The 14,751-nt window shown below is 49.9% G+C and overlaps 2 protein-coding genes and 4 non-coding genes across 6 annotated transcripts; 3 read left to right on the forward strand and 3 right to left on the reverse strand.

Moving 5' to 3' along the window:
* Positions 1 to 737: 737 nt before the first annotated feature.
* Positions 738 to 3,311, forward strand: ATP5H (ATP synthase, H+ transporting, mitochondrial Fo complex subunit D; the record flags this gene model as incomplete). Its single annotated transcript, XM_006757988.2, has 4 exons — positions 738 to 857; positions 2,158 to 2,229; positions 2,930 to 2,992; positions 3,111 to 3,311. Coding segments are annotated over 4 exons (387 nt in total), but the record flags the coding sequence as incomplete, so codon positions are not given.
* Positions 3,312 to 6,119: 2,808 nt separating this feature from the next.
* Positions 6,120 to 6,192, reverse strand: TRNAR-CCU. Its single transcript has one exon. It is a non-coding gene; the product is annotated as a tRNA-Arg (tRNA).
* Positions 6,193 to 6,695: 503 nt separating this feature from the next.
* TRNAR-UCG lies at positions 6,696 to 6,768 on the forward strand. The gene has a single exon. It is a non-coding gene; the product is annotated as a tRNA-Arg (tRNA).
* Positions 6,769 to 7,170: 402 nt separating this feature from the next.
* Positions 7,171 to 7,243, forward strand: TRNAR-CCU. The gene has a single exon. It is a non-coding gene; the product is annotated as a tRNA-Arg (tRNA).
* Positions 7,244 to 7,679: 436 nt separating this feature from the next.
* On the reverse strand, positions 7,680 to 7,752 carry TRNAR-CCU. The gene has a single exon. It is a non-coding gene; the product is annotated as a tRNA-Arg (tRNA).
* A 3,231-nt stretch (positions 7,753 to 10,983) lies between these two features.
* On the reverse strand, positions 10,984 to 14,745 carry ICT1 (immature colon carcinoma transcript 1). The gene is made up of 6 exons (XM_006757989.2): positions 14,679 to 14,745; positions 13,390 to 13,426; positions 12,475 to 12,534; positions 11,855 to 11,937; positions 11,595 to 11,764; positions 10,984 to 11,321 (listed from the first exon to the last, which is right to left on the reverse strand). Exons 4-6 carry the CDS (start codon positions 11,864 to 11,866, stop codon positions 11,237 to 11,239), a joined length of 267 nt encoding a protein of 88 aa, XP_006758052.2. The 5' UTR covers positions 11,867 to 11,937; positions 12,475 to 12,534; positions 13,390 to 13,426; positions 14,679 to 14,745; the 3' UTR covers positions 10,984 to 11,236.
* Between the last annotated feature and the right edge of the window lie 6 nt (positions 14,746 to 14,751).

A 14,751-nucleotide genomic window follows, 5' to 3' on the forward strand; every position in this document is an offset into this window, starting at 1 on the left:
CTGATTGACTGGCGGGCACCAGGGCACAGGGTCTACTCGATGCAGCTGGGCCTGAGGCTGGTTTTGTTGCTTACCTGGAGGGTACACAGCGAGCCCGCCTCTGTGTGCCACCTTCTTCACTTCTCTAGTTGTAGGACTTCCATTCAGCCAGTTTTCGGGCGGTTCTGAATTTTTTTAAAAAAATATATTTTATTTTTTTTTACAGAGAGGAAGGGAGAGAGATAGTTAGAAACATCGATGAGAGAGGAACATCGATCAGCTGCCTCCTGCACATCTCCTACTGGGGATGTGCCCGCAACCCAGGTACATGCCCTTGACCAGAATCGAACCTGGGACCTTTCAGTCCGCAGGCTGACGCTCTATCCACTGAGCCAAGCCGGTTTCGGCGGTTGTTCTGTATTTTACTTGTGATTTTGATACGGTTTTGGGAGGCAGCAAGCACAGGCAGTTACCTACGCCTTCATCTTGGTTCTCTCCAGGCCAGTCCCTTTCTGAGAGGGAGTTTTTTGACTTGCCATTGAATGTGGAAACGAAGCAGTGATTTGGAGCTACATATGACTTTCTGGTGCTCTTCTGAAAGTATAAAGAAATCCATGTATTTTCCAAATAAAAGTAACTTTTTGTGCATTCCTATGCTTTCCCACCTAGAGAAAGGTGTGATGGTACATCCAGGCCATAGGAAAAAGGAGCAGGGAAATTACTGTGTGACTTTTCTGTTGTTCACAGAACAACCATAACTTTTGTTTTTCCGTGTGAGCAGGTTGGCTACTCTACCTGAGAAACCACCTGCTATCGACTGGGCTTACTACAAGGCCAACGTGGCGAAGGCCGGCTTAGTCGATGACTTTGAGAAGAAGGTGAGACGTCAGGCAACTAAAGCGCTGGTCTGGTAACGGGGCTGTGGGAAGAGGGGGGACGGCAGATAAGTACATACTCGGGGTGACAGCAAGGAAAGAGGGGTGGTGGTAGCACTCAGATCCTCAAGGAAGCTCAGGTGAGGTGGGTGTGGCCAGAGGGCTCACGTTAGTAGAGTTAAATGGTAAATGCATGCAGATAATTCGGGGTCTGTTTATTCGAATGGTTTTTGTCCAAAGAAACAGTACAGGGTAGCCTTCTTCAAGGAGCCAGAGGGCTGTCAACTTACACATTTCCACTCCTCTCCTCCTCAGTTATTTCTTGGTCCTCCACCTGTGTCCTTTGGAATAAACTGATATCTTTTCTACCCTTCCCCTGTTTTCCTCCTTTCTCTACTCTGCTTTTATTATTTTTATTTTTTTACTGTAATTTACAAGTTGTAATTTCTTGTTAACTTGTCAAGGGCCTACTCTGTGCCAGGTGCAATGCTGAGTGTGGGGGGCCATCTTCTAGGGCAGTGGTTCTCAACTTTGGCTGCACATTAGAATCACCTGGGAATCTTTTAAAATCCTGATTTCTGGGCCTCATCCTCCGGAAATTCTGTTTCTTTGTTACTAATGTTGTGGTCCCACTCCATAACTAAGAAACAGAATTTCTGGAGGATGAGGCCCAGAAATCAGGATTTTAAAAAGATTCCCAGGTGATTCTAATGTGCAGCCAAGGTTGAGAACCACCATTCTAGGGAGACCATCTCCATTATGCAAACATTAGTTCCACCAAGTCCGATTGGGTTTCACTTAAAAGAGAAATCAGAATTTCTTTAGAGCTATAAGCTTCTAAGAGATTCCCCCTTCCCGCCCTTTTTTTTTTTGTAGAGGGAGAACGCCATTGATTTGTTGTTTCACTTATTTCTGCATTCATTGGCTAATTCTTGTATGTGCCCTGACCAGGGGTTGAACCCACAACCTTGGCATATTAGGATGATGCTTTAACCAACTGAGCTATTACCGGGCCAGGGATAAGAGGCCATTTTTGAGGTCATCCAGTTCAACTGTCCTTTTCAGATGAAGAAACTAAAGGTCATCGTAGTAAAGAATTGTCCGAGATCTCCGCTTAGTTAGTGACAGGATGGAGAAGAACTTGCGATCCCTTTCCCTGTCTAATGTTCTTTCCACTCCAACACCCTAGATTCATACTGGCTTTTTCTTGGAATGGAGAATGTGTTCTTATGTGATCTCTAAGGTTTAGCAGCTTGGAGCTCCTGGGTATATTAACAACAGCTCCCCGTGCCTGTGTTTATAGTTTAGTGCCCTGAAGGTTCCCGTGCCAGAGGATAAGTACAGTGCCCTGGTGGATGCTGAAGAAAAAGAAGATGTAAGTAGTTGAGACTCTTTTATTCCAAAATGCTCTTAACTCCTGATGACTTCTTAGTCATTAGGTTGAAGTAGAGTGAACTAAAAGGCGGAATAAAATAAAACTCTAGAACATGCAACCTCGGAAGTTGCCTGGTAATTGGAGAGAAGGGGCTGATCAGTTTGTTCTCTCTCTTGATTGTGGCGATGGTGTCACAGGTGGATACATATGTCATAACTGATCAAGTGGGTTCTTTAAATATGTGCATTTTATTGTATGTCAGTTATACCTCAACAAAGCTGTTACAATAATAATTTTTTAAAAAGCTGTTACAAACAGTTAAGGAGTTGGAATTGGGTGGGAAAATTACCCAGTGTGCTTGAAAGTACCGAAGGCCAAAAGTTGGAGTGCAGGTGGCTCCGCAAAGGAGAAGTCTGGCTAGGTGGTCAGGCAGCTTGTCCTGACCCTTCCGCACCCAGCACCTATGAAACATGGGCATTTTGCAGGTTGCCTAGACACGTCACTTGCTGAAGAACCCTGTCCCGCCATCATAAGCTGCCTCCCAAAGCCAGCTCCCCCAGTTGTCATGGCAGCTACAGGTTCTCCGTAGAGAGTGAGAAAGCAGCCGTGGTCTGGCTCCAGGACTTCTGAGACCTTGGGAGCCTCAGGGTCAGGACACTTTAACTTGGATCCAAAACAGAATGTCTCCCTTCTTTTAAAGGCGAAAAGTTGTGCTGAGTTTGTGTCTCTCTCAAAGACCAGGATTGAGCAATACGAGAAAGAGGTAAGGATGACCTTTGGCCTTTGGGATAAGTTTCCTCTCTTCCACCGAAACCTGCCTTGGGTTCCTTTTCTGCATCTCTGCAACCCTGCTGACCTTAACACGTTTCCCCTCCTTTCAGCTGGAGAAGATACGGAACATAATTCCGTTTGACCAGATGACCATCGAGGATTTGAATGAAGTCTTCCCGGAAACCAAATTAGACAAAAAGAACTATCCCTACTGGCCTCACAAGCCAATTGACAGTTTATAAACTTAAGTCTGAGAGGAAGCTCTGCTCCTTGTATTTTAAACTCTGGACATTAAAAATAATCAGATGGTGCTGAGTGTGTCTGCTCCTTTGCAGTTGAGATAGTTACAACTCTGAGGTGACCTCACTGGAAGTGGGCTTTGTGTTAACATGGAAAGGTGAGCCTATAGGTGTACGTGGGTTCAGTTGTCTGATGGTCAGGATATGCTCTTAATCCCAGAAGATAAAGATCTAGAGGATTCCAGAAGACTCTTTGTTGAGTGCCAGCACTATACCTTAGTCACATTTCTATTCCCCAGGGCTTAGCACTGTGCTTGGGATTTAGAGGAGCCTTAATATGAATTCATTGTAAATGAAAGAGAAGAAATATGAGCCTTCAGGGCAGGGGTCCTCAAACTTTTTAAACAGGGGGCCAGTTCACTGTCCCTCAGACCGGTGGAGGGCCGGACTATAGTTTAAAAAAAAACTGAACAAATTCCTATGCACACTGCACATATCTTATTTTGAAGTAAAAAAACAAAACGGGAACAAATACAATATTTGTATTTGCATGTGGCCCGCGGGCCGTAGTTTGAGGACTCCTGCTTCAGGGGTTCGCATCTAGCCTAGGAGGTTATCACATGAACCTCGGATAATAGGGACAACTAGTATATTAGTAAATGATCATGACTTACAAAGCATATACTATGTTCTAAGAATTGTTCTAATCACTTTAGATAAATATCTCATTTCTCCTCAGAACAACCCCATGAGGTAGGTAGTGTATCAGCCAAGACATTCAATAAGGCCTTTGAAGTCGTGGCTGGATTGGCACATGCTGGGGTTGCAGGTTCCATCCCCAGGATGGGGCTTGCAAGAGCTGATCGATGTTTCTCACATGGAAGTTTCTCTCTCCCTCGCTCTGTAAAATCAATAAAAACAAATATATATATAAAGTCCTTTGAAGGTGACAACATTGTCAATGATAAGTTTGCTATTCTCTATTTTGAATTGTCTTCTGTCCTCTCTCTCACTAGAATGTAAGCTTCTTGGAGGCAGTAGAGGATGGTTTCAGGGAGAACTGAAGCTTGAAACAGGAAAAGAATCGGTGTCTCTCATAGTGCAGAGGAGCCCACGGTGCTGCAGTTCTGTGGCAAGGCTTGGGAGCCAGAGGGATGCTTTAACGTAGCATCCATGACACTTGGTGACTGGTTTGGAGTAGAGACAAGAATTCTGAATGACCCTGGAGAAGAGAGAGGAGAATTCTGGATTTCTAATTCTTTGTTTTGTGTGTGGTTGTTTTTTTAAAAATATATTTTATTGATTTTTTTACAGAGAGGAAGGGAGAGGGAATAGAGAGTTAGAAACATCAATGTTAGAGAAACATCGACCAATCGCCACCTGCACACCTCCTACTGGGGATGTGCCCGCAACCAAGGTACACGCCCTTGACCGGAATCAAACCTGGGACCCTTGAGTCCGCAGGCCGAAGCTCTTCACTGAGCCAAACCGGTCTGGTGTGTGTTGTTTCTTTTACAAAGGTACAAGAAACTGGTTTTTAAACTTTTTTGAGTCAAGGACTTTTGAAAATCTCAAACAACACAGCACATAACGTGAGATATTCAACCTTGAAAGCCCAGCTATACTCCTCAGGTGCTATGGGCCTCAAGGTTTAAAAAAGAAAATCATCTCTGGCCAAACTTGTAGTTTAAAAAAATTTTTTTCTAAAGGATACACACGTATACAGGAAAGTATGAAAATCATAAATGTACATATTCAATAGTCCCTTTTTATTAATGTATTTTTAAATTTATTTTATTGATTTCAGAAAGGAAGGGAGGGGGAGAGAGAAACATCAATGATGTGAATCATTGATCAGCTGAGGATCAAGCCCACAACCTGGGCATGTGTCCTCAACCAGGGTGGAACCCAGGACCCTTCAGTCCACAGGCCAACATTATCCACTGAGCCAAAGCAGCTATAGCCCCTTTTTAAACACTCCTGGAATCAGGATTTGAGTGCCATCTTTTTTCCTGCACAGAACTGTGGGTGCCTTCTCCATGAGAACAGCCCACAGCAAAATCTTTGGCATTGAATTGGGCAGCATTTTCACCCCAATGGGAGGCAGGGAGAGACTAGGGGCTAAGGCGTGATGGCAAACCTTTTGAGTTTGGGGTGTCAGCATTTTGAAAAACCCTAACTTAACTCTGGTGCTGTGTCACATAGAAATTTTTTGATATTTGCAACCATAGTAAAACAAAGACTTATATTTTTGATATTTATTTTATATATTTAAATGCCATTTAACAGAAAAATCAACCAATAAAATGAGTTCGCGTGTCACCTCTGACACGTGTGTCATAGGTTCGCCACCACTGGGCTAAGGTTTTGCCTATTAACTTTACGATCTGTGATGGTCTCTCACAGAACACACTCCTTTCAGAACACACCAGATGAGTGGATACCAACTCAGAGGCATCAGGAAGTAGGGCCCCAGAGCGCAGTACAGCTTGATCATACCTTTCAAAGTGCACAGTACCGCTTGATCAAAAAGAAAGGGTAAGCCCAGCAGGCGTGGTGTGGACCACCTATGAACCAGGTCATGGTTTGACTCCCGGTCAGGGCACATGCCAGGCTTGCCAGCTCGATCCCCAGTGTGGGGCGTGCAGGAGGCAGCCCATCAATGATTCTCATCATTGGTGTTTCTATCTCTCCCTTTCTGAAATCAATAAAAAAAATACACACTTTTTAAAAAGAGTAAGATAGTTGCTACCGAGGCTCCTCTGTGCAACACATACAGAAAAGGCTATAAAAAAAGACAAAATGGACGGCAAGGTTTTGTTTTGTTTGTTTTTACCTTACCTGGGGTCTAGAAAAAATTTGGTCAGTGGTTAATTACCTCACCCCAGATGGGACTCGAACCCACAATCCCTGGCTTAGGAGGCCAGTGCCTTATCCATTAGGCCACTGGGGCACTACGCAGGCGGCGCGCGATTATTTGCCTTTTGACTGTGACGGGGTTAAGCTGCGTAATGACGTCATCCCGGAAGCTCCGCGTTGCAAAAAATCAAGGTTATCGCTCAGTGGGATAGCAGTCCAGAACCGAGAGTGGGTTGGAAGATTGCAGAGGTCCACGGGAAAAGGTTAAGGTTTGAAGTGTAACACAGTGTGCTGACCTCTCCTTAGGAGAAGACTAGAACCTTCCACCTCCTGAGCCAGGGTCAGACATTTTACTCTTTGCACCACACATGCCCTGTAAAGGTTGAGTTCTATGGCGATGCTTCTTGAGGGATATAAGGACGCACCGCACAGACGTTGGCTGCATAGACTGCATCCTGGCCCCGCCTTTCATGCACCCTGTACCCCAGCACCGGCAATCTTCCCGGGAACTAGCCGCTTGAGCTGCCGCTGCCGCTGCCGCTGCCACCTACAAGGAAGTTACACCTGAATATCACATTGCTTCCTGCACAGCCCGAGGACCGCGTGGCCTAACGGATAAGGCGTCTGACTTCGGATCAGAAGATTGAGGGTTCGAGTCCCTTCGTGGTCGGCTGTGCTTTTGGTTTTTTGTTTTTTGCAGAGGGGGAGGTGGCTCGTGGCTGGAGGCATAGCAATCCCGATGGGCATCGTACTGGCCTCCCTCCTCTCCCCTCTCCTAGTCCCTTGGCCCGCAGACACTCGCCTTCCGGGGATCTCGCTCATTTCCTTGAACCTGCGCGCCGCCGGGCGCCCTGAGGTCTCAGCTGGTACCTCCCAATCTTTTCGTCTTACTCTTTAGCTTTCCGCGTAGCCCGGCGGGTGTACCCTCTGGTTTTCTAGTTGGCTTTCTGCTACTTGTACTAAGTTCGGGTCTAGGGATACGCTCTCCGGCCGCCGGCCCGACAAAAATGTACAGTTTGTGCACGTGCTGTTAAGCTTTACCACGGACCACGTGGAGGAGATGTTTTGTCTCGCCCCAGTGGCCTAATGGATAAGGCACTGGCCTCCTAAGCCAGGGATTGTGGGTTCGAGTCCCACCTGGGGTGGTGCACGTGGCCACCTGCTACAGGTAATTTTTGATGCGCGAACGTGCGGACCCTGCGGTGCTGCACACGGGCAACCAGGGGCTCCATTCCACGTGGTTGGGGCCGCGCGGCCCCTGGAGCCCTGCCCGCTCTCAGCCCCCTCGCTTTTTCGATCAGGGTGTGTCTACGCCGCTCCCCACCCCCAGTTCATTGTTGCCTTCGCCCCCTTCATCCCCTCGCGGTCTTGGCGGGTCCTGGGAACACGCTGCACCTACAGGACAAGTCCTGCTCTCTAGCGTCGGCTGCGACGTGTAGAAAAGTAGAGGGGGTGGAGAGTGTCGCTGTTCGGTGCTTCGCTTTGGGGAACCTTTCGGTGTTCCAGTCCCGTGCACTCGGGTTTTTTTAAATAAGATCGAGCTGCAGTGGAGGGAATTTTTCAGTGTCAAAAATGTAGCTGTACCCCAGGTGGGACTCGAACCCACAATCCCTGGCTTAGGAGGCCAGTGCCTTATCCATTAGGCCACTGGGGCCTGTAGGTTACGGTCTCCGTATTTCTCCCTTTAGTAGTAAATCGGACTGCGGGTATTTCAGGCAAAAATGAATGGGGCACACGTTTACTGAGGGACCCCAAGTCGGGGAGGCGCTTGGATAGGCTTCCGGAGCTCACAATGGACCAGTGAGACGCTCCCCTGGGAGCTGAGCTGACCAACCTCCAGCCACCGCGCGGGGCAGCACGTGGGGCTGGAGCTGCAGGAACACCCAGAGCATGGCCGGTGAAGACTAAGGTCGAGCTAGTATGTCCGCCCCTCTACGGAACCGACAGAAAACCCAGGGATTTTAGGGAAAAGAGGTGTAGGAAGTTCACGAGAGCAGAATAGCCTCAATCATGAAACAAACACTGGACGTCTTCACCATCACGAGGCAGGAACGACCAGGAGGAACAAGTCCTTCCACGTAAATAGAAATATGGGTATATATTCACAATGTACATGTGATCTACAAAGGCATACTGTACAGAAGACAAATATATCGGCCAAGTAGACACTTCGCCCTAATATTTTATTCCTTTCAAGCTGTTAGCCAGAAAGTAGTACAAATAAAGAAGGGGCGCAGTGTTAAATCTTACAAACGTTGACAATCCGGTTAGAACCCGTGCGCATCTGAAAGGGGCCACGCAGAAGCTTCAGCCAAGGGCCATGCGTTCGTCATGCCTGGCTGCCACCTGCCTCCCCTTCCTCCGCAGTTGAGGGCACAGAGAACTTGGACACGTTCTTGTTTCTCTCTCCAAGGGGCGGAGTCTGCGGAAACCGACCTCCTTCCTTCCACATCAGCAAGAAGGGTTTAACGCACCCGGTCCAGGCTCCTGCCCTCATGTAAGTCCATCCATTTGTCTGTTTGTTGAGGTGTAACATGCATGTGGCAAAGTGTACAGCTCACAGGCCACAGCCTGATGAGATACAGAACATTCCCAGCGTCCCAGAAAGCCCCCCCCCGCCCCCCCACTCAATCACCGTCTCCCCCCAGTACTTTCTCGGCTTTCATCACCATAAAGCAGTTTCGCCTTGTTTTGAACTACATGTACATGGAATCGTACTCTGGTAGCCTGGCCTCGTTTGCTCAACATTGTGTCTATGAAATTCACCCACCTTCATTCTTTTGCCCTCAACTTTTTAAAAGAGTGGGTCCTAACCCTGTGCTCTACTCTGCGTCCCCAGCCTGTTCTGTTTCTCTGTCCCCGTCCTTCCCGCCTCATCTTGAAGGCTTGTCCAGGGCCTTTCACACCACCAATGGCGGAGGTCCTCAGGGGTCCAGCCCTTTGCTCAGGGGCAACCCACAGGATGCCTCCTCTGGCTTCCCCCTGCCACCATCTGACCAGCCTCCCTGGGGTTTGCCTTGCTTCATCCTCAACCGCTCCCAGCCATTTCCCACTCTACTTGTCCCCCTCCATCCTGCACCTCCCAGCTGCAGCCTCACTCCCCAGCTCCAGGGCGCCACCCCCTCTCTGGGCATCACTACCTGGCATTCCTCCTCAGCCCCACAGCTGGCCTCACCACCCATCCTCCCACGCCTGCTCCCCTAGTGACGTTCCTGTTTCAATGCGCAGCAGCACCCGTCACGCACCTGCTCCCATTCCCTGTGGACTTTTCTGTCCCCATAATCCTTCTGCATCTATTCTCTCTCCCTCCTGTCGTCACTGCCCTAGTTCCAGGATGAGTCCCTGACTGCTCACGTGGGTCAGTCCACCCACCTGGGCTCACTTCCCTGCAGTCTTTCCTCCTCCATTCACGGTCAGATTCATCATCCCGACAGCCTCTGTGGGGTAGAGTCTAAATGTCTTAACTGTCACATGGAAGGACTTTCTAGACCTGGCTCCCACTCAATGTGGCAGATGTGTCTCCCACAGCTCCTCACCCCCTGGGCCCCAGCCAAGCTGGGCCATTAATCACGGTTCCCCCAGTACATCCTCAGTGCCATTAACCACTTATTTATTCACTGAAGTCCCACAACAACCCGAGGAGGTGGGCAGTGATAACATCATCCCGTTTCCAGACGGAGAAACACAGCCCACAGCCGGGGGGTGGGGGGTGGAGGGCGGAGGGCAGGGACTGAGTGGGGGAGGCTGGCCTCAGAGCCCAACCTCTCAGTGAGCTAGTTCCCTGTCCCGGCTATGGCAGGGCCGCTGGGCACACTGTAGCCTCCAGGTGCCAAGCTCTTCGCTTGCTGGCAAGGCCAGCCCCTCCCATCCTTCAGGCAAATACTTCTCTGACCTTCCAGCCAGAACTCATTGTTCCTCTGCCGCCCACAGTGTGCTTAGACCTTTCTCATGTTACTTATCACGCTTTAGGCCGTGTTACCGTACAGGATTCCACTTTTCTTTTCAACCGATGGAATGTCCATTCTCTGAGAAAGACTTTGTTCATTGCCGATTCCCTGGGCCCTCACAGAGCCTCATGAACTCAGGAATGTTGCCCGTCCTTGCTCCCCACGAGGCTCTCCATCCCTTGAGGGCTGGGACCATGTCTCCCACATCTTTTGTATTTTTAAGTCACGTATTGAAGATTTCCCCCGCTTTGTTTACACTCACATGAATGGGGTCCCTGCTCACATAAGGTGTATACAGTGCTCTGTTCATCACCTTGCACTGAGGGCATCGCAATGCGGTATTTGTCCAATGGGGGAATTAGGTCAAAATAACAGAACAGTCTATGGAACTCATCCATGCCACAGTGACCTGCTCCTGTCAGGCTGGCCTTGGTGCTCCCACACCCACAGGACCGCAAAACCCTTCGTCTAGTTCCAGTTCACTTTTCCCGTGACAGCACCTGACACACAACATTCCTTCCCACTCAAGTGGTTCCCTTACACACGTTTCTTAAACTCGAAACCACTTAACCTGATTTGAGAATCTCCACAGTGGGCCTGTCTCCCTCTCCAGACTTACCTCCCTGATCCCCCTGCACAGATGCGCCACTCACATGGCTCCCGCCCTGTCTCCTCACCCCAGCCTTTTCTGTGGTTTTATCCATCCTGTTCCCTTCAATGGGCATGAGCTGTGCGCCTTTCTACTGATTAAATTTGCCCCCTTTCCCACGGCCCAGCTCAGAGGGCCACACCGTCTCAGCCTCTGCCTGACGTGTGTTCCTGGAGGGCAGACACCAAGCTCACTCTGTCCCCTGGGCTGTGACTGCAGTCAGCGCATCAGGAACCTGTAGGCAGATTTCAACCCAGGGAGGGTAGGGACTCTGTCCGGAGGCACCGAGGAAGGGAAGCCCCTGCATTTAGAATTTTATTGCAGCTGATACAGGAAGTGGATAAGTGAGGTGTGACAACATGGTGTAAAGACCTTTGACACCAGCGCCTGCCACCCTCATTCTGAACGAACAATCCGATGGCTCCAATGTTAGAGACAGGCATTAACACCGCAAACAGCAAGGCCGTCTCCTGGCAGCACTCGAGCTCCCGCCGGCTGCCTGGCGTCCTGCGGAGGGTCTCTGCCAGCTCTGGAGGGTGATTTCAGTCCATATCTACCCTCCTGCTTGCCTTTGTGGCAGAATTTATTCTCTTCTTTCTCAGCCTTTCCCGATTCATGTTTTCTATCCTGTAAACAAAACGAACAAAAAGACCCCAATTAGGTCCAGATGCCCAATCAGTGCCTCTCACAGCGGTGAGAGGAGCTGGCAGCTCAGAGGGGAGCAGAGCAGCTAAAGCAGCAGGCACCAGCTCCAAGCCCCAACCCGGGGTCAGGAAAGCTCCCATCCCCCGCCTTTTCCACATATTTGCTGGGAGGTCTGGGGCTTGGCCCTGCCCCCCTTCTTTCCCGGTGCCGCCCCTCAGGACTCCGTGGGAAGAAGTTTGGGGCGTTTCCTGGTACCTGATTCTCTGGAGTACAGCATCTTCTTTGGATGGCTCCTTGGGCGTCTGGCTGGCTTCGGCGATCATGTCTCGAATTTTCTGCAGGCAATCTGCCAGATTTCGGAGCTGGTAGCGGCTGCATTCAGAGGTGAGTATCAGCTCTCCCAGCTTGTTGATCTTGTTTTTATACTGCAAGAAGCAAAGGCAAAACCCGAGTTCTACCGAGTGAAGGTTTAGAAGCGGCTGAGGCATGAAGAAAAAGGAAGGGGCCGGTGTTACCATGATGGCCATCTTCTGGCGCACCGGCTCTGCGATCCAGTCGGCGGTAGCCAAATGGAACCTGACTTCAGCCTTCGAATTCACTGGGAGGAAAGGGACAGGGAGCACAGGTCACTGAGGCCCCAGGTTGGCTCGGCACCTGGGTGACGCCTGGTGACCCTCCTGAAACAAAGGGAGGCGAGAAACACAACCAGGGGTGTCCCATCCTGCGCCAACGTGGGGATCCCACGCTGCCATGGAGTGAGCCCGCAAAGACAGCAAGGCACTCTGGGACAAAAGTAACTTCCAGGCACGAAACGCCCACTGCTTTTCTTACAGTTTCTCGGGCTCTGAGTGGGGGATGGGCTTCACAAGAATGAAGGGAACCTGTGCTGGGAGCTGGCTGCCAACTCACACTGGTTTCCTTTGTTTAACTCACAAGCCGATCCTAGTCCTACAACCCACAGCTGAGAGGCTGAGAATCGGACTGCATTCAAAAGAATAAAGAGGATTATTCTAAACTGGCGGTGTTTAAGCTTCGGCTAAAAAAATGCCCTTTATTCCCCATGAACGTAAACACAGAATCCTCAAGTCCGTCTTCTAAGTTTTACAGTGAAAGAACACAACAAGGCTCCCGGTACCTTTGTTAACGTTCTGGCCTCCAGGTCCGCTGCTCCGACAATACGATATTGTCAAGCGATCTATGAAACAACACACACCAAAGAACTGATTACCTCCTGGCAAACCCTCACACTTCTCTCTCAAAAGCTCATCTATATAAACCTAACATTCAGGACGGCACACTCTCTGAACCGGAAAAGCGCTGGTGGTTTCTTCCCAGGCCACGCTGGCAGGCCTTATGCTTGATGGGTGCACAGTTCTGATGTTTGATGGGCAAATGGTTCAAGGGAGAAGGGCCCATGGGGTTGTCCTTTCCTCTCCACTCCCCAAGGCAGCCCTCCTGCCCAATTCCTTGTACATCCTTTCAGATCTAAGTTCATAATAGAAATATATATATCTCAGATATATAGGGTATCCCCCAAAATGTATACACACTTTGAATAATTATTAATTCCAATGGGTTAAATCTGAAAAGAAATATCAATTGAACTATCAAAAAACGTATGTGTATCGTTTTGGGGGGCACCCTATATGTAAGATGCAAACGTAGCTTATTATACATATTCTTCTGCATCTGACCTTCTTCAAATGATGACCAACTCATCTATTGTAAAGATTATTCCATGTCACAAGAACATCAAGAGCTCTCTGTTCGTGCTGCGCACCACACAGCTCTCTTCTCTTTGCTATTCTAAACGATGCTGGAGAGGTCTGGAAGGAATGTCTAAGGGGTGGGAAATGGCTGATTTAATTTACTTACTTAAAAAATATATATGTATTATTGATTTGAGAGAGGAAAGGAGAGGGATAGAGAGACAGAAACATCAAGGATGAGAAAGAATCAGTGATCGGCTGCCTCCTGGTTCATGGGTCGACACTCAACCACTGAGCCACACCAGCCGGGCTGATTTTATTTATAAAACCAAATTACTCACCTAGAGGAATGTCACTGTTGGCTTGCTTCGCGTCATCCTGTAATGTAATGCACACCGTGTCAAATACACATCACCTGCTGGGTGCCTCCTAACTGGTCCAGGGCAACCAAAGAAATGATGGAAAGCCACAACACGCATGGAATACAACTACTTTCAGGTTCCCAGGCAAATCACAGCAGAGGACAGAGCAGCTTCCTCAGGCACAGGAGGCACCGCCTCAGAAACTCTCCTCCAGGAAAATGGAGCTGACTGTCTCCGGCCTTCCCTGCCCCGGACCTCAGCTAGTGTCGGGCACCGTCGGAGGCCTCGCTCCTCGGAGGGATCACCCCACTCCTCTGCCTCAAATCCTCCAATAGGTCCCCATGCTGGCCTGCGTGCTGTTCCTTGAACAAGCAGGGCATGCTGACTGCTTTAAGGTGGCTACCCCTGCTGTTTGCTCCACAGGGATGCCCGTCTCCCCTCTATTCTCTGGGTCACTGCCTTGCCTCTTCCAGGTCCTTACTCAGATGTCACCTTCTCAAGGGCCTTCCCAGACCATCCTACTTACAACTGCAACACCGCCCCCTACCTGAGCACTCCTCTTCCAGGCTTTAGTTTCTCCAAAGGAAAGCACCACCTCACATACTCTGTACTTATCTCACCTACTGAGGTCTCCCTCCGTTAGAATTCAAGCCCCACAAACATTGGGGTCTTTGGGTTTTGTTTACTACTCTACCCCCGTGCCTGGCGCAGTGCACGAAGCTTGCTCTCAGCAGAAGTCGGCTGAATGAGTGAATGAATCAGCGAACGTTCTCTTCCTGTCCTGTAGGTGGAAACCCAACAGAATTGGCGGGGTCCTCTCTCTCGGCCCGGGCCGGTCCGGAGCCTGCGCACAGCGGGCTGCTGCGACATGCATCCCGTTTCCTAGGGGTGCTGGGGTTGCTAGAGGCTAAGGACAGTGTAACTTCCCAAAAGACCCCAGAAGGGAGCAAACACCTGGTCAGCCTCCTGCCTTTACTGTCCACGCTGCAGGGCCAGATCGCCCAGTTTCCCTGGGACAAGAATCTGGGCCTGAAGGTGGGGGAACTAACGAGGAAAAGCGGGTGGTCTTGTAAGTAGCACATCCTGTGCGCTCTCCCCGCACCCCCACACGACGACCTCCCCGGGGCCCCTATCGGTTGCCCGGGCAACCAGCTCCCTTCCGCTGCGGCCCCTTCGATCAACGGTGCGCACGGCCAATAGGGCCCCGGCTTTCTGACGTCACCCAGCAGCGGCGGACACGCCCCTTCCGTCTGGCCCACCCGGCTCACCGGGACCCTCCACGCGGTGTCCGAGCCCCGCGACTCCGGGTAGAGCTTGTCCAGGCTGTAGATGCTCTGGAAC

The sequence above is a fragment of the Myotis davidii genome, unplaced genomic scaffold, assembly GCF_000327345.1.
Source record: "Myotis davidii unplaced genomic scaffold, ASM32734v1 scaffold1655, whole genome shotgun sequence".
Taxonomy (NCBI): domain Eukaryota; kingdom Metazoa; phylum Chordata; class Mammalia; order Chiroptera; family Vespertilionidae; genus Myotis; species Myotis davidii.

Coding starts and splice junctions, on each gene's coding strand:
- ICT1 (XM_006757989.2), bottom strand. Junction 11,322..11,594: donor GCTGTACTCCAGAGAATCAG/GTACCAGGAAAC, acceptor TTTTGTTTACAG/GATAGAAAACATGAATCGGG.